General features: G+C 35.2%; 1 protein-coding gene across 3 annotated transcripts in view; it reads right to left on the bottom strand.

Annotated features, from left to right (window-relative positions):
- Window positions 1–24268, bottom strand: part of ADAMTS6 (ADAM metallopeptidase with thrombospondin type 1 motif 6) — a 146197-nt gene that overhangs the window by 15017 nt on the left and 106912 nt on the right. For all 3 annotated transcript variants that reach the window (XM_070743273.1, XM_070743275.1, XM_070743274.1), the window contains exons 13-18: window positions 20916–21061; window positions 7731–7794; window positions 3022–3124; window positions 2072–2205; window positions 726–849; window positions 57–137 (exon numbers count right to left, since the gene is read on the bottom strand). In XM_070743273.1, coding sequence (XP_070599374.1) covers window positions 57–137; window positions 726–849; window positions 2072–2205; window positions 3022–3124; window positions 7731–7794; window positions 20916–21061 — 652 coding nt within the window. The remainder of the gene's footprint in view (window positions 1–56; window positions 138–725; window positions 850–2071; window positions 2206–3021; window positions 3125–7730; window positions 7795–20915; window positions 21062–24268) is intronic.

The following is a 24268-nucleotide window of genomic DNA, read 5'->3' as shown; positions in this document are numbered from 1 at the left end:
TTGGACCCAGCAACATTTATCAGATTTTGTATTAAATCGTGCAATCATTAACTTACCAATATAGTTTTTTGACACGGCCACTTCTTTGATTTCAATATGAACAGAACCTTTAGGAATTTGAACCACTTCCATGTAGCCTATAAGGTAATCAGGGCAATTGTTTCACTGATAAAAGCAACAGTTTTCACTTTTAATTTGTTTATAACTAACACAATTAGATAGCAAGAATTCAAAAGATCGTAATATTACTTCTTGTCCCAATCAAGACACAGAGATCTACAGTTCCATTACAATGGTATAAAAGTAAGAAACAAAAACAAAACAATTCACATATTTGCTTTCATTTTTATGAGGAGTAGCTATTTCACTACAATTTTACAGTGCATCAGAACACAATAGATAATGGACATGGGAATCATATAAGTAAATATATTTAGTAAGTACTCTAGAAAGAGTATATAAGAATAAAATGGCAGCATTCAGGTGTCTGTTGCCCGATCTATTTTTAAATATTGTAGTTGTCAAATAATAGTAATACATCTTGTGACAATACCCTAACTCTACTAAACAACCATATCTGCCTATCTCAGGTTCTTGAGAAGGAATCAGTAAGTGGATAAAAATCCCAAATCCAGTTTAAGCATATTGTTGACTATACAACAAACAATAACAACAACAACAACAACAACAACAACAATAATAATAATATAAACTGTGAGTCTTACCACCTCTTGGCAGTGTATCATTGAAAAAACCTTCAATAGCTTCACATATACTCCCATCACCACCACATACCCGACACCTGTCTTCTTTAGCATCAGATCCCAAAATATTGTCACATCCAACATGCTGAAAATGGGTACAGTCAGAATAACTATGCAATAAGGGGATTTCATTTTTCTTCAGTTAAGTTGTTAATGTTCAAATTAATGGCATTCTTAATTTATTAAAATCATTGCTGAAGTTCTTCCTTCATTGTTGAAAGCACTTTTATTCATTCAGCTAGGAGTACCATTCTATATTTCTCTGCTCTGTTCCTCATATATTAAAATCTAAATGGTTTCTCACAATATTTGGAAGAGTTATTTAATATGACACTAGTATAGACTAGGCAGACTAGTAGGTAGAATTGCCTCTTAAATTTCTAGATGACATGATATTCAGTTCAGAAAAATATCCTTTATCTAGCCTCTTATTACACATTTTATAACCAATTAACTTTAGGATTGATAGACTTTGTCACATAATCCCTGAAATATTTTAACATATTGTTTGCAATTCTCTTTTACCTAGAATAAACTAAAATTAAATGGCTTACAATCAGGCAAATTATTCCAGTTGCATTTTTATAATCTGTCATAAATTTGTGCTCATTTTTTGATCCTGCTTGTAGGTGACTTTGCAAGATCCTGCCAGCTAATTGGCTTCTCAAAGTGTTTCCATTTTAAAGAACAGAGATCAAATTCAGAGCTTTCCAGTTTCTCAGTTGTCTGAGATGGCTATTTCCATTTAGAATGCTCTTTGCTTTTCCTCCCAGTTCTCTAAACCCTGTAATTAGTTTTATAACACATTTATAGGGAAACTTATAACTCATTCACTACAATCTATATTTAGCAGAGAACATATATGAGTATAAAAAGCCCATTAAGAGTATTTAGAGATAGATGCTTAAAATCAAATGTAACAAGGACATTTATTAAGGAAATTGCATGAAATAATAGAAAGATTGCATCTTTGGGTTTTCTGTTCTCATCGCAAAAGAAAGGGGAAAAGGAGAAAAAAACGTTTTCTTGTAAAAAGTAAGCTGAAGGGAGTACAAATCAGCTTTCCAATCAGGGGAAAATAAAGCAGAAATAAATAAATAAGAAGCAGTTGCTTCCTTGCTATTTCTCTTCCTATTGGCTCTACATTTTCTATAAGACAAATGAGATAAAATATCAGTGTTTCTGAAACTGGAGTTTCCAATATATTAATAAAGGCAGTTTCTTGATAGCTGTTTCATAAGCGGATGTTGCGGTATAGACATATTTTAAATTATTTTTTATTTTTGTGTAATGTTCATGTATTGTACCTTGCATTCTCCATTGATACAAATATCCAGGGAATCTGCATTGCATTGTGTTCCGTCTATCACTGCAGGAGCACGTTCAGTATAGAAGTTATAACCTTCTGCTAAACAGTTTAATGCACATGGCTTAACCCCACCTAGACAAATAAAACATTTTAAAAGATCAAATTCCAAAGTTTGAAGTATTATATACAATTTAATATTAATCTTTTTTCTCAAAACCCTGTTACTGATTTTTTTTCAGCACTTTTTCAACAGATTAATGAAGCTGTAGGATCAAGACTGATAAACAGATTTCACTAATCAAATAAAACTTAAATATTTAATTAAGTTATTAAACAGTATTAAATATAGCCTTTATGGCATAGTCTTTTTAGATAGATTACTAGATTCCAATAACAATACTGTGCTTGGTTTGATTTATAACTTATCCAGACAATTGCTTTAACATGTTTTTCTCAGTCTGCTCCTATTCAATTTCTACACGCATGACTCAGCAAGAGTGGCCTTTGCCTCTCCAATGCCATCAAATCTAACATTGTACAATCAGATATGACCATCTGCAATAGGACAATTTAGGTTAAGCAGTAATTCAGAAATAATTTGGAAAAGGATCTTCGAAGAACATGGGGTTGGAGGTGTTAATGGAACCTGACACATGCTTTCAACTCTTTAAAGCAACTTTAAAGCAACTTCATCTTTTCTGATTTCAAATGATTACCCTCTGAAATTGCTATAGAATCTAAGGGAACTATTTTCAAGATCTGCAGACAGATACTATGCTCATTCCCTTGTGCATCCTGAAACATCTTTCTAAAATCAAATCTAAAGGCTGTAAAGCCCTGGTGCATCTATCCATATTTTCAATGTTGTCTTAGGAGAAATCAATACCCTGCCTTCCCCTAGGAGAACTTACAACCTGATCATAGCTAAAATTACAAAACTTCACACACCTCCTGTATATGGCTTCCAGTTGTAATATTTCCCTCGAAATGGCATATTATCAAAGTCTGCACACTGTTTTTCTCGAAAATCACGGGCTCCAAGAGGACATGGCTAAATAAAAACAAAAATGAAAAAGTGAAATTTCAATATACACATAAAGTGCATTTTAACTAAATATGAAACAATTGCAAACTATGATATTAGGCTCTTTAAACAGAATGAATGTCTTGCAAGCAATCACTAAGTTATAAAATGAGTATTATAATCAATGATTCATTTTAAATTAGGTTATAGTTTCACATAGTCTTTTTTTACAAATTAGCCTAAAATATCAAATGAATACATTACTTTGAAAATCTGGACAAGTCATTAGGAACTCGGGATCTCTTTGTAAAAACACATGTAAAATAGTATAACTTTCATCCATTATGCATGTATCCTGCATAAACGAAAGCCATGGTGAATTCAGTGGATTTACTCAATAGAAATAGGAGCAATTTGCATGTAGCATGTTTATTTCATACAAGAAAAGTATTGTATATAATAAGTATGCACTAATCCATACATGAATATCTACAGAAATTAAGCAAAAGTTTTTACTTTTATGAATAACTTTGTTAATGTGAAATCTGCTACATCTATACATATCAAGAAAAAAGCTACATTATATTTGAGCAGCTTAATACAAACAAGTTCTTCAAATAATCTGATAGTGTAAATTGACTTAGTGATCAATATTGTGATAGACTATTGTTATTATATTGACTTGGCTCCAACAACAAGCTGCTCTATTCTTTTCAGTTGAAGCTTTATCAATTTCCCAACTCAGGGTTATATACTGCTCAAAAAAATAAAGGGAACATTCAAATAACACATCCTAGATCTGAATAAATTAAATATTCTCACTGAATCCTTTTTTCTGTACGAAGTTGCACAAGCGCATGTGAAATTGATTGTCAATTAGTGTTGCTTCCTAAGTGGATAGTTTGATTTCACAGAAGTTTGATTTACTTTATATTGTTTTATTTAAGTGTTCCCTTTATTTTTTGAGCAGTGTATATATGATGGTTATATCCACATATATTCAGGATTTCCAAGATCTCCCTGAGGAGATATGAAAACTGTCATTTACTCATTGACAGCAATTTAGCTCAGATTTTTGTTATGTTTCATGTAGGTTTTTTTCCTTAATTAAATTCTGCCACAGCCCAAAAGCCAATTGTTAGGAGGAAAGCCCTTAACTGCAACTTAATATTTTCCCATCTGATAAATATCACATCTTCTGTTTTAATAACTGATTAATAACTGATTCTGTTTCTCCCAGTTTTAATAACATATATGTAATGTGTGCTTCTTGACCTCTCAGCGGCTTTCAATACCATCGACCATGGTATCCTTCTGCACCGGCTGTAGGGGTTGGGGGTGGGAGGCACTGTTCTCCAGTGGTTCTCCTCCTACCTCTCTGGTCGGTCGCAGTCGGTGTTAGTGGGGGGCCAGAGATCGACCCCGAGGTCTCTCCCTTGTGGGGTGCCTCAGGGGTCGGTCCTCTCCCCCCTGCTATTCAATATCTACATGAAACCGCTGGGTGAGATCATCCAAGGGCATGGGGTGAGGTATCATTAGTACGCTGATGATACCCAGCTTTACATCTCCACCCCATGTCCAGTCAATGAAGCAGTGGAAGTGATGTGCCGGTATCTGGAGGCTGTTGTGGCCTGGATGGGTGTCAACAGACTCAAACTCAACCCTGATAAGACAGAGTGGCTGTGGGTTCTGCCTCCCAAGGACAATCCCATCTGTCCGTCCATCACCCTGGGGGGGAATTATTGACCCCCTCGGAGAGGGTCCGCAACTTGGGCGTCCTCCTCGATCCACAGCTCACATTAGAGAACCATCTTTCGGCTGTGGCGAGGGGGGCGTTTGCCCAGGTTCGCCTGGTGCACCAGTTGCGGCCCTATGTGGACCGGGACTCACTGCTCACAGTCACTCATGCCCTCATCACCTCGAGGTTCGACTACTGTAATGCTCTCTACATGGGGCTACCTTTGAAAAGTGTTCGGAAACTTCAGATCGTGCAGAATGCATCTGCGAGAGCAGTCATGGGCTTCCCTAGGTATGCCCATGTTTCACCAACACTCCACAGTCTGCATTGGTTGCTGATCAATTTCCGGTCACAATTCAAAGTGTTGGTTATGACCTTTAAAGCCTTTCATGGCATTGGACCAGAATATCTCCAAGACCGCCTTCTGCCGCACGGATCCCAGAGACCGATTAGGTCCCACAGAGTGGGCCTTCTCCGGGTCCCGTCAACTAAACAATGTTGGTTGGCGGGCCCCAGGGGAAGAGCCTTCTCTGTGGCGGCCCCGACTCTCTGGAACCAGCTCCCCCCAGAGATTAGAACTGCCCCTACTCTCCTTGCCTTTCGTAAGCTCCTTAAAACCCACCTTTGTCGTCAGGCATGGGGGAACTGAGACATCTCCCCCGGGCATATACAATTTATGCATGGTATGTTTGCTTAGTAAATGGGGTTTTTAAAATATTTTAAATTATAATTTAGATTTGTCATTAACTGTTTTATTTTGTTGTGAGCCGCCCCGAGTCTGCGGAAAGGGGCGGCATACAAATCTAAATAATAAATAAAATAAATAAATAAATGCAAATGAAAAAATCAACACAGTAGAACTTATTTACTTAAAGCCCCAAAATGAAAAGAATCAAGGGATGGAGAAAGAAAATTATCTTGCTTTTTGAAGTAAATATGTAACCAATATGATTTTATTTATAAATAATTAGAATTTTTGGGAGTAATTGACCTCTCCAGGTTCCTAAGAGGCCAGTAAGGGGCATACATAAGTGCACTGGTGTGCCTTTCATCCCCTGTCCAATTGTCTTTCCTTTCTCTCACTTATCATATATATTTTATTTCTTTCATATATCCTCTCTTCTAAGTTCACTTTACCCTTATATATATTACCACATGTCTATTTTTCTTCCTATGTATTTGTGTATTGGACAAATGAATGAATGAATAAAAATAAATAAAAAATAAATAAATAATAAAAACTTAGAAACATAGAAGACTGATGGCAGAAAAAGACCTCATGATCCATCTAGTCTGCCCTTATACTATTTCCTGTATTTTATCTTAGGATGGATATATGTTTATCACAGGCATGTTTAAATTCAGTTACTGTGGATTTACCAACCATGTCTGCTGGAAGTTTGTTCCAAGGATCTACTACTCTTTCAGTAAAATAATATTTTCTCATGTTGCTTTTAATCTTTCCCCCAACTAACTTCAGATTGTGTCCCCTTGTTCTTGTGTTCACTTTCCTATTAAAAACACTTCCCTCCTGAATCTTATTTAACCCTTTAACATGTTTAAATGTTTCAATCATGTTTTTTAATGCTTTTTAAATTACAAAACGAATAGTGAATGCTGATACAGGGCAAATTTATTTCAAGAAAATAATTTCAGTTTAGTACACACAATAAGCTAAATGTAAGAATTTGATATAAGATGGGTGGTTATATAAATAATTTTAAATAAATAAGCAAATCTCTTGGTCTTCATATGACTTTCTCTTCAAAGAATACCAAATCAAAATGTCCTTAATAAATCCTGATTTTTTTTTTGAATTTTACTAAATTTCAATAATATAATCAATTTATATTGTTTTAATCACTATTAAGTTAAAATACAATTTAAATTACTAAAAAAAAATTAACATCTTGTTATTGTACTAATCCAAAAGATGAATGCACATCAAAACTAAAGATAAAACATTTTAAAAATAAATATTAATTAGAATTCCTTGATAAATGGAGCCCACAAAGTGTCTCCTTTGTAGATGTGGATGAGATAGGCCAATCTCAGTGGGCTGAGATGGTTCTTCACACAACCTGCACCTGTGTCATGCATGGCTTTAAATATCTTGAATTGTACCTGGAAGTAAACTAGCAGCCAGTGCATCTTGTGGAGCAGTGGTGTAACTGCCTACGCCACTGCACTCTACCAATTGAAACCTCCAAATGCTCTTCGAGGGTATCCCTTTGTTGAGTTGCAATAGTCCAGACATGAGATGACTAAGTCTAAGGTTTATTGATACATTTAACAAAATAAATGTAACTTCAAATTTGTATACATATAAAATATTCTTATACAAATATAACTATATAACTTACTATTATTCATGATTTACATCTTTTACTGAAAATAACTATTCTCAATATCTTCTTGTTAGATCTAATTTTCGGTGTTGATATTTACACGTTGAATTCTATAAAGTATGTACTTGCCTTTATGTTGTATAACAGAATTCTGAAAAGTGCTATGACTCTGTGGTTAGACTTGACAATTGGCAAGACCTGTGGATTGTGTGGCAGGGTGAGCTCCCATTACTTGCCCCAGCTCCTGTCCACCTAGCAGTTCAAAAGCACATAAAAATGCGAGTAGATAAATAGGTAGCACTTCGATGGGAACCTGTGGGGGGATGAAAGAGGGAATCCCCAAGGCAATGGTGATGTTACTGGTTAATATCTCTCATACCAGAAGTGCCTTGGTGGCTGCTTTTGAGTCCCATCAGCTGCTGAACATCTACTGTTTCCAAAGCAGCAGACTACCAGCTTTCTGTAAATCGCCATATGCTAAATAAATAACAGAATTCTCATCAATATACTTCAAGTTATACTTTCAAGTTAATTTTTATCTACTCACATCAATGTTACAAGAGCGATATCGCTTCCTTTCTCCAAGGCAATATTTTCCTCCACCAGAAGGTCTGGAAGAAATTGTTTGAATTTTATAAATATATGTGTATATATATATATATAAATATATAATATTTTTCAAGAACTTCAGACTGGAGCACCATTAATTTAGATGGCAAAATATTCATAAATCATTTTAAAATTAAAATATTTTGTTAAATATTTGTTTCTGGGTTTGTCATTATTTTTTAAATGTAGAAATACTTATTTTTCTTTTAATTAGTTAAATATATTATAAATATATTATAAACATCTGAATTCAGCACCAGTACATATCTGTATCATTGACACAGAAATATAGTTTATAATGTTCCACTTCAACAAGATGTTTCATTTAGAACTGCTAACTTGTTACTCCAGGAAATATTTAAGAATATTTTTATTAAACAATACTGCTATTAAAATAAATAAGAAGTTACGTATGTGAGCTCAATGCCTTATACACTGATATTGCAGTCTCTAAAGACTTCAATAGTATATTAAGAAGAAAGATGCATTTTATTTAAAGGGGGCATTAGTCCTTCAAAACCAAGAGACAGACTTGGCATGTGTTCTCCCAAGGTCCACTCAAAAGAAAATAAAAGATCACAATCTGATGTCCCAGAACGCAGACCAGACTGACTCTGGATGGGATTGGATGTTGGTTTCATCCTATGAGAAGAGGCATATAAGGTAAGAACCAATGCCCTTTCTCCATAGAATGTGATTTTTTAAATTTGTCTGAGCAAAGAAGATGGAAATCAATGCCTGAATGGCCCAGGCAGCCGCCTGGTGCACTTTCATAAGCGCCTACTCTGTTCTCCTGTCCTTGAGCTGTAGCAGTTCATCAGGATCTCCTGGCATATTGGCCATGGAATATAAGGCTCAAATGGAGCATCCACCAAGGGGAGCTGGAAGTGTTACTCAAGTTCCATGGTTACATTGTAATAGCGTTTGTTCACCTGTAATGGAACAGGTCCAGAGGCCGGAAGGTACCACTATTGAAGGACAGCACCCACAAAAGGGGAGGGGGTGAGAGAGAGAAAAAATCTATCTCCACTTTGGTCGAAGGGCACAGAGGAGGGCACTCAGTTGGCAGTGTCCTTCACTTTGGGCAACAGTGACTTGAATAGACCTGAGTCAGACAATACAGAGGAGATGGGAGGTTCTGAAATGAGACACTCATCCTGAGAAAGATCGAAATCAAGTTGACCATCCTCCATGGACTCTTGCGAGTGAGACCCCATGGGGAATAGGATTTGTAGTATCACCCCTGGCGATCCCGATGTGCCCCAGTGTAAGTGGGATTGACTGCCCAGCCATAACAGGGCCTATAGGCTGCCCAGTCTATAGGCTGCCCAGTCATAACAGGCCCAATTGTCTCATTCCTGTCTCAATGCCCTGTCTCAATGATAGCCTCATGGAGGATGGACTGCATGTGTGAATCAGGGACCTTGGAGGGTGAAGTGACACATAGCCCAGCAGGAGTTGTGATGAAAGTTGAGAAGGGCAAAGACCTGCCGGGACCTCGGCCTATGCCGTCGAGGATGGGACTGTGCTTGACCTCATGGATCAGTGTCCAGGATATTAAGGCCTGATTTGTCCAGTGAAAGAGTTACTGAGCAGTCATGGAGGGCCAAATCGGTCTGTGCTGGACCCACGCTGTCTTTAGCCAGCTGACTGGCATTGATGGAATGAGCGGATTTGGCAAAGATTTGCAGCTGGATTTGGTGCAGATCTTCTCCTGGGACTTGTCTCTACAGGATTAATTCCTCTGAGTGGCCCTGGAGGCCTTGGACAGGGACTGGCTCTTAGTGGGAGGCAGACTGTGCCCAATTCCCCCTCAGGATTGTGGGCCTTCTTTTGCTGTTTAATGGATCGGAACCTGATCCACTCAGGCTGCCCCCTTTCATCCGACATAGTGGAGTAAGTCAAGTGAGCCTGTAAATGGTACTGCCTCATGTAATGCCCTTCACAGGACTCAAAATGGCCACTGCTCATCCCTGGCATGTTGTCAGAGGCAAAATGGGGACTGCTGTCCCAAGTGTCTGTTGCCCTTCAATAAGATGGCCGCCATTGCATGGAGAATCACGCAGCCCTCTAAAACGTCTGACCCTAGCATAGGCAGCATGAAATGTCGGCTGGTGTAAAAGGGGCCAATTGTGGCAGCACTGTGAAAGTGTATGACCAAATGGGTGGCGCCAAAGGGCTGTTTGTCACCAGCAAGACAATGAGCCACTCAAGAGCAAAGATTCCTGCTGGCTTGGCTTTGTTCCAGCTGCCTGCCCTCGCCAAAGCAGGAAAGATGACGCAAAAGGCAGAGTCGAAAGACTCCTGTATATGAATGATTCAGCGAAAAGTCTCCTGCTGGTGCCTGTTTAAGTTCTGGCTGCCTGTCCTCACCAAAGTGGGAAGGGGAGCGCAAGGTTCTTCTGCTTCCAACCGGAAGAGCTCCTGTGACAGAGGAAACAAATCCCGGTGAGACGCAGATAGATCAGCTGTGAGGGGCAAGCATGTTAAGCATGACAAAAACTCCATGGCCAGACTAACAAGGCCAGGTGTGAGGAGAACCCCACCCTTCATCAGTAAAAGGGTCCCTCAGCTGGAGGCTTTGGCTTCAGGTTAATGCTCTGAGGGCCTTTGACCCCAGTGACTCCACAATGTTGAAAGGAGTCAGTTGATGAAGAAAGGACTCACAAATCACCAACTTTAGACTCAAAGAAAGGTAGCGATGAAATTTCAAGATGGGACAGAATGACAAACAAGTCCTGTCAGGACTGAAGACTGAGTCAAAGAGGGGGCAATGGAGACAGAGGCAGAGCTCTACAATTTGACAGACTCAGTCCTCATAATGGATGGTATCATCCCATACTTGGATGTTGGTTCCACTCACTATGGAGAAAGATGATTTGCAAATATGTTCTGACTAGGTATTGGTACATTGAATATAACTCCTAATTGTTAGGCCCACGATGGCAAACCTATGGCACGCGTCATCTCCAAGATACATGTGTGCATTGGCCAGTTGGTTTTCTGCCTTCCAGAGGGTGGGAGAGGCCATTTTCATCCTTTTGGAACTTCAGGAAAGTCTCCAGAACCTGTGAGTGGTGAAAAAAAGCCCAACAGGTCTACCGGAGATTCAGAGGCTTCAACGATGCCTGTGTTTGGGGGAGAGGGTTGTGTGCACATTCATGGGGGGAGGGCATTGCATTATGGGCATGGGCACTTGCCCACGTGCTATCACACATGCAAGCACCCTTTTGGCACCCGAGCATCACTGTGTTAGGCTATGGGCATTAGTAAGAGGGTTTGAATAGTTCTACACTACACGACCCCCTCTGTTGTGGTAGAATAAAGCATTAACATTGAACCTCAACTTTTTACTTTTCCGTAATAGTATAAACTAGCCATTTCTATAACAATGAATCTATCTAATCAGTAAAACCCAAAATCAAAATTTCAGCTGACAGAATGCATGTAAGACACACAATACTTGTATATTTTTTGTCAATATAAATAATCTAGCCATATAAAATATTTTTAAGGTGTAATCCTTTTTAAATTCTCCTTTTCAGATTTTTGTGCTCTGTAACCTCCTGGTCTGAGTTAAATTGCCAAAAGTCTACTATGGTTCACATTTTATAATTACTAGTTAAGTGTGGTATGGAGAAATATTGGAATTAGTGATCCCTCATTTTTCGCGGGGGATGAGTTCCAAGACCACCCGTGAAAAATGAATTTCTGTGAAGTAGACGAAATGTAATTTTTTATGTATTTAACGAGTATTTGGACTTTTAAAACCCACCCTTTGCATTAAACAGTCAGTCTATAAAGTTTCTTTTTTTTTTTCCAATTTTTTTTATTATTTTTCATAAAATAGACATACAGACATACAAACATTAAACATAGAGTGGGGATGTATTTCCCCGCTTCTTTTGAAAGTATACATTCAAATAGAAAAAAGAATACATAATCAAACATTTGTTAAATGTTAAAAAGTCTAGTGAAAAATTTTCAAATCTTAAATGCAATGTTAGTACAGTATAAGTAAAAATTCTTAATATGTTGTTTATGTGTAATATATTCATCTAATCAAACATTTAAACAAGTCTCAGTTACTAAACATACATAAAACAAAATTCTTAATATGTTGCTTGTGAATAAACTATTATATCATAATCATCAACAAATACATTTGAACTAATATTAATATTGTTATTACCTAAATAAAAACAGATCTATCTCTTATTTTTTCTTATCTAACCATTTATATATATTATTCCATGTTTCATAAAATTTAGTATCTTCTTGATCGTTTAATCGTCTTGTCATCATATCCATTTCGGCGCAATCTAATATTTTAGCTATAACTTCTTCTTTCTTGGGGATTTCCTCCCCCTTCCAATTTTGCGCATATATTATTCTAGCCGCAGTTAATATGTGTATGATTAAATAAAGAGTTTCTTTCTTATAAGTCTGATTGGTAATTCCTAATAAGTAAAATTCCGGGGTGTTATCTATATCATGCTTTAATATTTCTTTTAATATCTTCTCAATCATCTTCCAATAGATTTTAGCTTTACCACATGTCCACCATTGATGGTAATAAGTTCCTATATCTTTCTTGCATTTCCAACATAGTGGGGATGTTTTAGGAAACATTTTTGCTATCCTGTTTGGTGGGAGATGCCATCTATAAAACATTTTAATTTGGTTTTCTTTTAATGAAACTGACTTGGTCATTTTCCAATTATTAATCCAAACTTTTTCCCAAGTATCTATATCTATTTCCTTACCTATATTTCTGCACCATCTTATCATAGTATCTTTTAAAGTCAACTCTATATTTTTGTGAGCGATAAGAAATTTATATATTTTCCCTATCATTTTTACTGGATTGGTGGTAATTAAATTACTTAGCAAATTCTTACTTTTATTAAAGATGTAAAGAGTTTTATCCTTCTGGTATCTGGATCGAATCTGGGCATAATGCCACCAGTCTATTATTATCCCTTCTTCTTGTAATTTATTCCTAGGTTTTAGCTTCATCTGGTCATTTAATAATTCTTTATATCTATAAAATATTTTCGTGTCTTTTATAGACTTTGGATGTGTTATTGCTTCTAGGGGGGCTATCCATTCTGGAACATTTAAGAAGTGATTTTTCTTTATGTCTTTCCAAACCTCTAATAGATACTTCCTTAATGTGTGTCTTTTAAAATATGAGTGATTTTTTTCCTTGTCATACCATATAAATGCATGCCAACCCAACATGAGATCATGTCCTTCTAAATTTAATATTCTTTTATTCTCTAAAGTTATCCAATCTTTAATCCATGTTAAGGCGGCAGCCTGGTAATATAATTTCCAGTTTGGAAGGCCAAATCCTCCTCTTTCTTTAATGTCTTCTAAACAGTTTATTTTTATCCTTGCTTTTTTCCCTTGCCATATAAATTTTTTAACTAAATTTGTCAAAGTTCTAAAAAAAGTTCCCCCTGGATTTATTGGAATTACCTGAAAGAGAAATAAAACCTTAGGCAAAATATTCATCTTAATTGTAGCAATTCTTCCTAAAAATGATATTTTCAGGTTATTCCACGTTTCTAAATCTTTTTTAATTTCTGATAATAATTTTATATAATTATCATTTTTTAGTGTTATTGTTTTCGCTGTTAAATTTATTCCTAAATATTTTACTTTCTTTACGGTTTTTATTCCAGAAATATTTTCTAATTTAGTTTCTTGTATTTTATTCATATTTTTAGTTAAGAAAAAAGTTTTGCTTTTATTTATCTTTAAACCTGCTACCTTTCCGTATTGTTCAATAGTTTGCAATAAAGAAGGGACTGTTGTTATTGGTTCTTCAATTATAAACGTTAAGTCATCTGCAAAAGCTTGGAGTTTGTAAGTTTCATCTCCTATAGTTAAACCTTTTATTTCAGAATCCGCTCTTATTTTAATTAATAAAGTTTCAAGAGTCATAATGAATAACAATGGTGATATAGGACATCCTTGACGAACTCCCTTATTTATATCAAGTGTTGGTAATTGATTATTATTTAATATTATCTTAGTCGTTTGTTTTGAATATATAGTATCTATTAAATTAGCAAATTTTGGGCCAAATCTCATTCTATTTAGTTGCATTTTTATAAATGTCCAGTTGACGTTGTCAAAGGCCTTTTGAGCATCTAAAAACATTAAAGATGCTGTCTTATCTGAATGTTGCTCATAGTATTCTAATGTATTTATTACAGTTCTAAGATTGTTTTTAATTTGTCTCCCTGGTAGAAATCCATTTTGATCTTGGTGTATTATTCCATTTATAATTCTTTTAAGTCTACCTGCATAAATGGCAATAAATATTTTATAATCTACATTTAATAAAGATATGGGTCTATAATTTTTGATTTTTACTGGGTCAGTGCCGGATTTGTGTATTAAAGTTGTCAACGATTCTGACCAAGATTTCGGAATTTTACCCTCAAGTCTACATAAATTAAAAGTTTCTAACATATGGTTTCTTATTATTTCGTTTTCTATCTTGTACCATTCTGCCGGTATAGCATCTGGACCAGTGGCCTTATTGTTTTTCTGTTTTTTAATTATAGTTAGGAGTTCTTCCATTGTTATTGGTCCATCCAAAATAGTCTGTTGGTCGTCTGTTATTTGTGGTAGTTTTGAAGCCTGTAAGTAGTTAAAAACTTCATCTTCACTAACATTGTCTTTGGCATAAAGATCTTTATAAAAATTATACACAATATCCGCCTTTCCTTCTGTATCATATTTTATTGTACCATCTTTATCTTCTAATTTTTTTATCAATTTGGATTGACTCTGCTTTCTAAGTTTATATGCTAACCATCTGCCTGGTTTATTTGCATGTTCAAAATAATGTTGTTTTGCTCTTTTAATTTTTTCAGTTATTTGATTTTGTTCTATAATTCTGATTTTATGTTTAATTACATTTATTTCTGTTTTAAAATCTCTGTTCTTGGTGTGTTGCTGCGATGCAAATTCCAGTTGTTTTAATTCATTTATTAATTGTACATACTTTAATTTATTTTCCTTGTTGTATTTTGCTATATAGGATATTGTTAACCCTCTTATATAAGCTTTGAGTGTATCCCATAAATTCTGTGGAGTGGTGTCTGGAGTTTTATTAATTTCAAGAAATATTTTTAATTCCTTTTCGATCCAATCCTTATATTTCTTATCATTTAATATATTTCTATTCATCCGCCAAATATTCTGTTTATTATTCATTCTTATATAAACCACTATTGGATTGTGGTCGGCCCATGTATTGACATCTATCTCTACCTCCCTTATTTGTTCTGCGACCATTTTTGATGTCCATACCATGTCTATTCTTGTCCAGATTTTGTGGGGATTAGAATAAAACGTAAATTGTCTTTTAAGGGGGTGTCTTTCCCTCCATATATCATTTAACAGTAATTCTGCTTTCATTTTTTGGAAAGTACTAGGTAGTAAATTTCTTCTTGTTTTTTTACTTTTTTTCCTTTTATTATTACTCTCCCCCCCCCTGAATGGTCTAATTGCCTGTTCACAATAGCATTAAAATCACCTATTATTAATACATTCTCAATAGCTAAATCTATTATTATTTGATGTAAATTTTTATAAAATGTCATTTGGTCTTCATTAGGAGCGTAAATAGAAACAACCACTATAGGTCTAGGTTCAATATCAACTTGTACAATCAATATTCTACCGTCATTATCCTTGTATATTTGTTTGGAATTTATAGAATTCTCTACATACATCACCACACCTCTTTTTTTTTGATCTGCTAATGCAGCATACATTTTTCCAATTTTAGGATTCAACAATAATTTTTGGTTATCTTTTTTAATATGTACTTCTTGTAATATTGCAATTTGAGCATTTTGACTTCTGATTTTGGAAAAGATTTGTTTCCTTTTCCTTGGTTCATTAAGTCCATTAACATTTACCGAAAAGATCTTTAGATCTTTACTTGTTGTCATTTAGTAGGTTTTTTGGTTTCTCGCTGGGGTTGAACTCTTCTACCACCTTGGTCCTGCTCTATTGCCTGGGCAGTGGCCCCCAAAAGTTCTTCTTGTTGGATTGCTAATTTCTCCCCTGGTTGCTGTTGTGCTGGTTGTTGTTGAGCCTCTTGTTGCTTATCTGAAAAGTCCATGTGGCTGATGCCACTATTTTCAAAGAAATACCTAGCTTGTTCTACGTTTTCCAGCTTGTATCTTGTAGAGCGCCATGTCAGAGAAAGACCTTGTGGGATTAACCAACGATAGGTTATATTTTCTTTGATCAAAATTCTGGTAAGAAAGTGGTAATCTCTTCTGCTCTCTCTGACACTTCTTGGAACTTGTTTTAATATTTTTATTTCAACTCCTTGATGTTGGAGTTTGGAGTTTCTTGCCCAATGGAGTATGTCGTCTCGCAAAGTTTTCCTGGTAAATTTGATATGAATCTCTCTTGGGAGGTTGTGGCGACGGATGTAGCTATTCGAAGTTCTGTAAACTTCATCGATTTCTTTCACTAGCGCAGCAGGATCCTCCTGGAGTATTCCTCCAATAGTTTCCGCCATAGTCATTTTTAAATCTTCATCTTTTTCCTCTTTCATATTCTGAAATCGTAGTCCATACGAAGCACGTTGCATCTCCAGCTGAATGATTGATTCATCATGTCTTCTATGTCTTGCATCAGCTCTCCCTTCAAGATAGTCTATTCTTTTTGCATTTTTGTCGGATTTCTCTTCAACCTTTTTCACTCGATCATCACTTTCTTGTAGTGTTTGTTGGATCTCCCTTATCTGGTCTTTCACCTCGCCCATATCAACTTTCAATTGGGCCATCTCCTTTTTAAATTCTGTCAAGTCTGCTTTTATAGCTTCTCTTTGTTGTGTTGCATCCTCTTTTATAGCCTCTCTTTGTTGGGTAGCATTTTCTTGAGATTTAAACATAAAGTCCTGCATATTGTTTAAAGTTTCTTGTAGTGTTGCAAAGTTGGACTGCATTGTTTTGTCTTTTTCTTTATCCTTGGAAGACATAGCTGACGCCTGGTGCGTCGGCGAAGGACGCGGCGACACTTGTGGAGAAGAGATTGTTGCAGTAGTTTGTTTTTTAACCGTTTTAACAACAGTTGAAGAACTCAACATTATCAATTTTGAATCCACTATTTAAAATTCAAATTAATTTAAATCAATCTAAATTTTTATGTAGTAAAAGGGAGAAAATTTCTATAAATTCCAAATCTATTCAATCTGTTTTATTAACAGTTACCCTTAGAGTATAACTATTCAGTTGTCAAGAAAATTCAAAATTCAAAATCCAATATATATTATTGTTATTATTATTGTTATTATTTTAGAAATTTAAAAATTTAAAAATATAATACCAGAGAAAACAAATGTGAGACTTTTAGGAATAAAAGACAAATAAAAGTTAAAAATAAATGGTCTAATACGAAGACAGAGTAAATAACAGCGAAGAAAAAATAATAGCTGTTTTAAAAAGGGAGATTCTAAGGAGGTGAAGAAAAAGAGGAAGAGAAAAGAGACTTAATAAGAAAGTAAAAAGAGGGAGAAAAAAGGAGAGAGAAAGAAAAAAAAGGGGGGAATATTTTAATTCAAATAATTAGAATAGAGCAGGAAACCAAGGTTTGCTAACAGTGCATAGTCTTCAATTCAAACTTCTTTTACAGATAGGAGTAAAAAGAAGGAAAATCAGAAAGGGATCAAAAAAGGATTAATTAATCAAAAAGAAAACACAATATATATAGTTATAGTCTTCTTATAAATCAAGAAATTATACTAAATAAATGAAGAATGTGAATCCAAATGTCAGAAGATACAATTATACTTAATCCCAGTTGCAGGTCTCAAAAAGAAAGTCAAATTAATAATTTTCTTGTGATTAAAATGGAGTCTATGTTCTTTTCCAAATTCAAGACAAAGGGAAAAAAAAAATAGATCTCAAAATGGAGTCAGGTTAGAAGTCAGGAGTTCATATGACCAGGCAGATGTGAAAAGGTTCTCAAAAAAAAATAATCCCAAGCAAAAAGGCAATCAGCAAGTAATCCAAAGTAATCCAAAGGCAATCAGCAAATAATCCAGCTAGGTTAATCCAAGGGTGAATATTCCAAAGGAAAGGTATTGGTTCCTTCTATTTCCCTTTTATTTTCAAGTTGTTATATTATGTTATTATGTTGCAGAGACAACAGGATGAGAAAAAAAAATAAGGCAACAAAGTTATATTCCTCCGCTGTTGAAATGTCAGCCCGGAACACAATGTTTTTAACAGACTATAAAAAAGAAATTTTACTCATCATTGCTGATTTCTTTTAGGCATTAAAATTTTCTAAATAGTCATTTCCAGTTTAAGTTCTTTTATTAGAGCATAAGGTAGAAAAGATGTTTTATAGATTCCAAAGTTCAGATGCAAAATGGAAACAATAAAAATGAGAAGGATTAGTCTCGGCTGTTATTTGCGGATGAGTCTCAAAGAGAGGGAAAAAAAACTTTCGCTTTCGCCTTGTTAAAGAAAGCTTTCCCTTGAGGCTTCAGCACGATCAAATTTTCTAATTTTAGTCTTGAAACAAAGAGGAAATTTTTTACCTTGAGTCCTTTATCGAATGTATTCTTTTTCAGTTGGTTAAAAGTAAAACTTTCACTTCAAGAATTTTTCTCTGCTTCCCGCTGGGTGAGGGGAGAAAGCGCTGGCCGGTCCTCTTAGGCAAAGAGGATCGGTTCTCCCGTCTTCGAAGCTGCGGGGCGAACCGCTGCCTCCGGAGTCTCAGCGATGGCTCCTCGGGCAGAGGGGAGCCCCCTGTTCTGGGATCGGGCCATCCGAGCCCGATCCGATCGCAAATGCGACCTTCGGAGGGGGTAGAAGGGATCGCCTGGCAGAGCCCTGCCAAAGATGTCCCGCCGCGATCTCCGCCAAACCGGAAGTCCAGTCTATAAAGTTTCTCAGCTGGAACTACATGTGATATCCTACCAGTTTATTTAATAGACTACAGTAGTACTGTAGAAGAATTTTATGAATTTTAATGGATTTAAAATTTTCAATGGATTTAATGGATTTAAGCCCTTTTTGAAAACCCGTGAAATAGCGAATCTGTGAAAGATGAACCGTGAAGTAGTGAAGGATTACTGTACTATTTGTACAATACTATATTTGTATTATATACAGTGGTACTTCTACTTAAGAACTTAATTCGTTCCGTGACCAGGTTCTTAAGTAGAAAAGTTTCTAAATAGAAGCAATTTTTCCCATAGGAATCAATGTAAAAGCAAATAATGTGTGCAAACCCATTAGGAAATAAATAAAAGCTTGGAATTTGGGTGGGAGGAGGAGGAGGAAAAAGAAGAGGAGGCCAGTCGCTGCCGAAGAAAAAAGGTGAGGAGAATTTTAAAAAATCCAAAACTTTAAGGCTTAAAAAAAAGAGGGACTCTGAGGAGCCGAGGAGGAGCATGCGCCTCCTATACACCTGGCGCGAGGCTGCCTCCCATACACTGCGCCAGAGAGAGAAACCCAGGCGGGCGAGAGGGGGAAACCTCCCACTCCTTTGACCAAAAGGTGGTTGCTGTTGCTACCTGCTTTCTCTTCCTTCCCACGCTGAAGGGCTCCTCTCGCTTGCTCACTTTGTAGCCGGCGCCTTTCCTTCACTGTGGTAACTCCTTGGTTTGGCTGAAGCTGAGTTGATCCAGCCGGAGCAAAGTGCCCCTTTTTGCCTTTTTGCTCAGACCGCTCCAGGAGGCAACCTCGCACTGGGTGTATGGGAGGCAGCGCGAGAGTCACCGCAGCAAAGTGATTTATTCCCTCTCCAAGCATCCAGAGAAAGGAAAATGCTCCGTTAGTTCTGGGCTGCCCAAAGCAAAAGGAGCGGTTTATTTCTCTGGGCACTGGCAGAGGTTTTTTCCCTCTAGTAGCGCCAGAGAAAGGAAAATGCTTTGTTCGCTTTGGACTGCCAAAGCCTCCTTAAGCGCCACCGAAAGGCTCCTCTGGCAGCCCAGAAAATCCCAAGATAGCCGGGATTAAAGGAGGAATAGCAGGAAACTGGCTGGACCTTCGTGCCACTCTCAAATTTTCTGGGAAATTTTTCCGGACTCAGGTTCTTAAGTAGAAAATGTTCTTGAGAAGAGGCAAAAAAATCTTGAATACACGGTTCTTATCTAGAAAAGTAGATAAGTAGAGGCATCCTTAGGTAGAAGTACCATTGTAATTATAAATTCTGGGCATAACCAGAATTTCCCAATTATTGCAATTACTTGAATTTAGCAACATAGTTTGCAAAAGATTTTCCCTATTAACATATATCTAGAAATGACTACAAAAGAGGTGAGTAAAAGAAACATGTTATATGAATTAGCTCATTAAGTAAAGTTGTTTCATACAACATTTTGCTCAGTTTTTGAGGAATAACAGAAAATATGGAGGGAAAACTTTTTAGTGCAATAATAACAATAAATCAGCAGATGTAAACATAAGGTTGGAGAATATCAAAGGAGATGAATATATACAAAAATCCATGAAGACAGCAGGCTTTTTTAGAGTAAAATTCAATAAATAAATCTAGTCTAGCAACCTCATCTAGCAACCTCATTTAGAGTGCAGCTGCAAAATTCCCATAATTCTTGAAAGATTTGTCAAACTCTGTATTTATCTCTTTATTATTTCCAACAGAAAGTTTGAAATAAATTAAATGTTCTGTTTGATCGGCAGGATAACTCTCTAAAACTGGAATAGAACGGAGAAGCTAGGAGTTCAGAAATCAGCCAGATCCACCAGGGGTCTAAAGAAGGTACTTGGATGAGAAGCGAAATGTTTTCAAAGGAAAAAAAAACCAAGAAAGTTCAGTTGCCGTTTGGACAATCCCGATTTCTCTAATGCTTTGCAATGGGAGAGATTATTGGGTAATGTTGATGTTCGATATTTGAGAGGGTCTACATTAAAAGGAATTAATTAACTCTGAGATTTTAAAAAATGGAGGAAGAAATGATCTGTTAAGTATAACATGTAAAATCTGTGCTTGTTTTAAATGTAGAATATATAGCACAGAATCATTTTGACAAATGACACATTAATCCACATTTAAAATCATTTCCAAATATGTCTTTTATTGGCGATGGCTTACTTTAGCTACTTACGCTGGACTGTCACAGTGCCTTATGGATGATGAAACTCCTCCCCCGCAGGTCCTACTGCATTCTCCCCATATTGACCAGGGACCCCAACCTCCATCTATGCTCTGGGGCCAAGTGCCAAAAGGGACGCACTCTCCCTGAAAACACCACTGAAAAGATTTTATAAAAAACAAAGAATTAGCTTTTGACAAATAAAATATTCAAGACAGTAATATATATACATGACCAAGATTAGGCATCAACATTCATTGCACTGCTAACATATATAAGCTTTATTTGATTTAAGTTTAACCCTATTTAGTTATGGGTGCAGGAAAATGTTATTTATTATTTTTATCAAAACTGAATCATAAAGTCCTAACATGTAAAAATGAAATAAGCTGGCATTTGTCATTTCATAAGCCTTACTATTTCTTGTTAAAATAAGTTGCAACAGATTTAAAATCTTATTTAAACATTAAGAATCCCATTCCAAGTTTAAACACATTATTCAGAACAACAAAGAAAAACTTTCAGTTAGGAAATTTTATAAATGCTCTTGGTTATCGGTTCTCCATTTAAAAAAAAGCCATACAGAAATAGAAGTGATATTAAAATGGAAGATAAACTTAAAGAACTATTTCATTAGCACTTGTTTTGGGAACATAATAAAAATAATGCCAAGTCACTAGAAGCAATCCAAGTATTTATACACACTAACTGGCCAAATTTTCACAGTGTAAATGTTTATCTGGCATGAAATATTAAAACCAACGTCATCAAAGTGTTAAATCTGATTTTTGTTATTAAATTATGAAACATTAGGTAAATATATAACCAAACTAAATAATTTATTTATTCACGTATTAAGCAAAATAATAAAGTCCTAATTTAAGACAAAAACCTACCTGTTTTATTTTGCTTAATAAAATTGAAGGAACACAGGCAAAAAATTAAACATATGTTTTTCCTATGAAAACACTGTTTTTCCATTATGTATCATACATACATGCATACTTAGACCACACAATTCACCTTTTGAATAATGTATAAGCATAAAAAAGAAGAAAAGAAGTAAAATAAGTGCACGAGACAAGAAAAGAAAATGTAGGTGAATCTAATATCATTCACTGTATTTTGTAATATGTTTTTGCAAACCATTTTTGTCACACACACACACATATATATATCATGTAATAATATTATACAGTATTATAGTGTCATTATAATGACACTGAGCAAAAAAGAAAGGCAGAAATACCAAATGCAAGTAAAAAAGTTTTATTTGCCCGATACATTTTGAAAAATGCATTTTTTTCTCAAGGATCTATACAAATATCAATAATACAAAAAGGACACTAAAATGATTGGTGACAAACATAAAATACTTATCTATAGAAAATTCTCATGTATATTTAAAACAATTCATGTATATCTAAAACAGATACAAGCAGATAGATTACAGTATTTGTAAAAATTATGCTAGATTATAGAAATAATATATTAAAGGTAAAGGATCAGTAAGATTATTCTTACATTCAAGATGCTGATATCATTCAAAAAGCAGATATATTGAAGATTTTCCATAAGTGATAATCTAATTTCAGTTTCTATACTTGGAGCCAAGAGAGAGATCGTGATAAGGGATTGATGAATTTATTCCTGATTTTCATATCATATCTTTTTTATTATCTGCATCTTTAATAGGAATTCCTTGTATTTCTTAATATAAGCCATTAATTAAAATATTGAAGAATACTAGAATATGATCTACGGCATTGATGCCCTATTCAGTGTTCATGAGGAAATGTTGAAAAGTATAATTCAAACCAGATGCAAACCCTCTCAAATTAATATGACTTTTTTCCTATATGTAACTGTCTTTTTTGGTAGAATGTCTTCAAATACTTTGTCAATAGTGTTACTGAAATTAAAATAGGTCTACAGCATTTCCACAACTTACTAAAGGAATTAGGTGATGAAAAAATGAAATTAAATTAGAATTTCAAAATCTGAAATTAATGCATTTTAGTATAAATATTAAAAGTTCTACAACATGGTAACAGATGGGGTCACCTTATGTTATGATCCAGAAACTTCTGAGATGTCAGATCACAATGACTAATCAATAATTTTCCCCTTTTTTCCTTTTCTTTTTTTCAAAGATTGGAATATTTGCTTTCCCTTCCTTTCATTGACTGACAATGAAAAGTTTTCAGGGTTTGCCAATATTTGCAACTATGATTTAATAATAATCAAAGACTAGTCAAAATCAGTAGGCTTCAATTTGCTCTGCTGCTGTATAAGCAGAGACTGCTGATCAAAACCACAAGTACAATCTCACATACAAAGCAAAAGTAAAATTGTCATACTATGGCATGTGCTGAATAATATTTGGCTAACCAATATCCTATGGTTGCTTTATGGCTGAGAGGAACCAAGTGTCACAGAAGAGGGAAACAAATTACACATTTAACAACATAGTGGTATCATGAAACCACTAAATGTGAAACTTTGAATCAAGAAATATAGTCTCCTTTTTAAATAATGCATCATGTCAACCAATTTAAAAAAGATGTAAATTTCAATCAAATGATCACCATAATAACTTAGAAGTACAGGGAGGAGAAATCTTCAAATATCCATACATACACACTGTCCATTTTAATCCTCTGACTAATCCTTAGCAGTGTTTCATTTCTCCTTATAATTATGTGATGTGAGAACATCCAGTGCTCTTTGATTCCCTGAAGGATGATAAGGATTAGAGTATACTTAGTTCGGTTCTCTAGTCTCAGGACTATCACTAATTGAAGACAAATGTATTTTTCCCAAATTGATCTTGATTTTGCTAAAATGAGTTTAAACTGTTTAGTTCACAAGAGTGGTCAAATGTTTTATTAAGCAATTTGAATTTAATTCAAGACAAATAAAGCAACAATAGTCAGAATGTGGTGGGATTCTGGGATGGAATTAGCTATCTCCAAATGATTTAAGCAACTGGCTCTAAAGTAAATGGAAATGTGGCATAGGATGTACAGAATATATCCTTTGTCAGCTGAGTTAAGTCAGAAAAATATATACAGTGTTAGAACAGAAGATGTATTCATTTCTTACACTATTACAATTAATCTTTTTTTCTTTAATAACTAAGCTAAAACTTATCAACTTGAATTTCTTTCAACTTTGAGAGAAATATCTAGTGCGCCAGTCTCTATCCTGGATCCCTGTGCTGTTCAACATTATTAATGATAAAGAGTTATGAGAACACTTAAAAATTTTGCAGATTACACAAAATTGGAAGAATGGCTAACACTTTAGATGAAAGAGTGAAGATTCATACAAGTCCAGACAGACTGGAATGGATATGATGAAAT

The sequence above is a fragment of the Erythrolamprus reginae genome, chromosome 2 (genome assembly GCF_031021105.1).
Source record: "Erythrolamprus reginae isolate rEryReg1 chromosome 2, rEryReg1.hap1, whole genome shotgun sequence".
Lineage (NCBI taxonomy): Eukaryota > Metazoa > Chordata > Lepidosauria > Squamata > Dipsadidae > Erythrolamprus > Erythrolamprus reginae.
The sequence above is the reverse complement of the archived record's forward strand: the minus strand, read 5'-3'. Positions and strand labels throughout refer to the sequence as shown.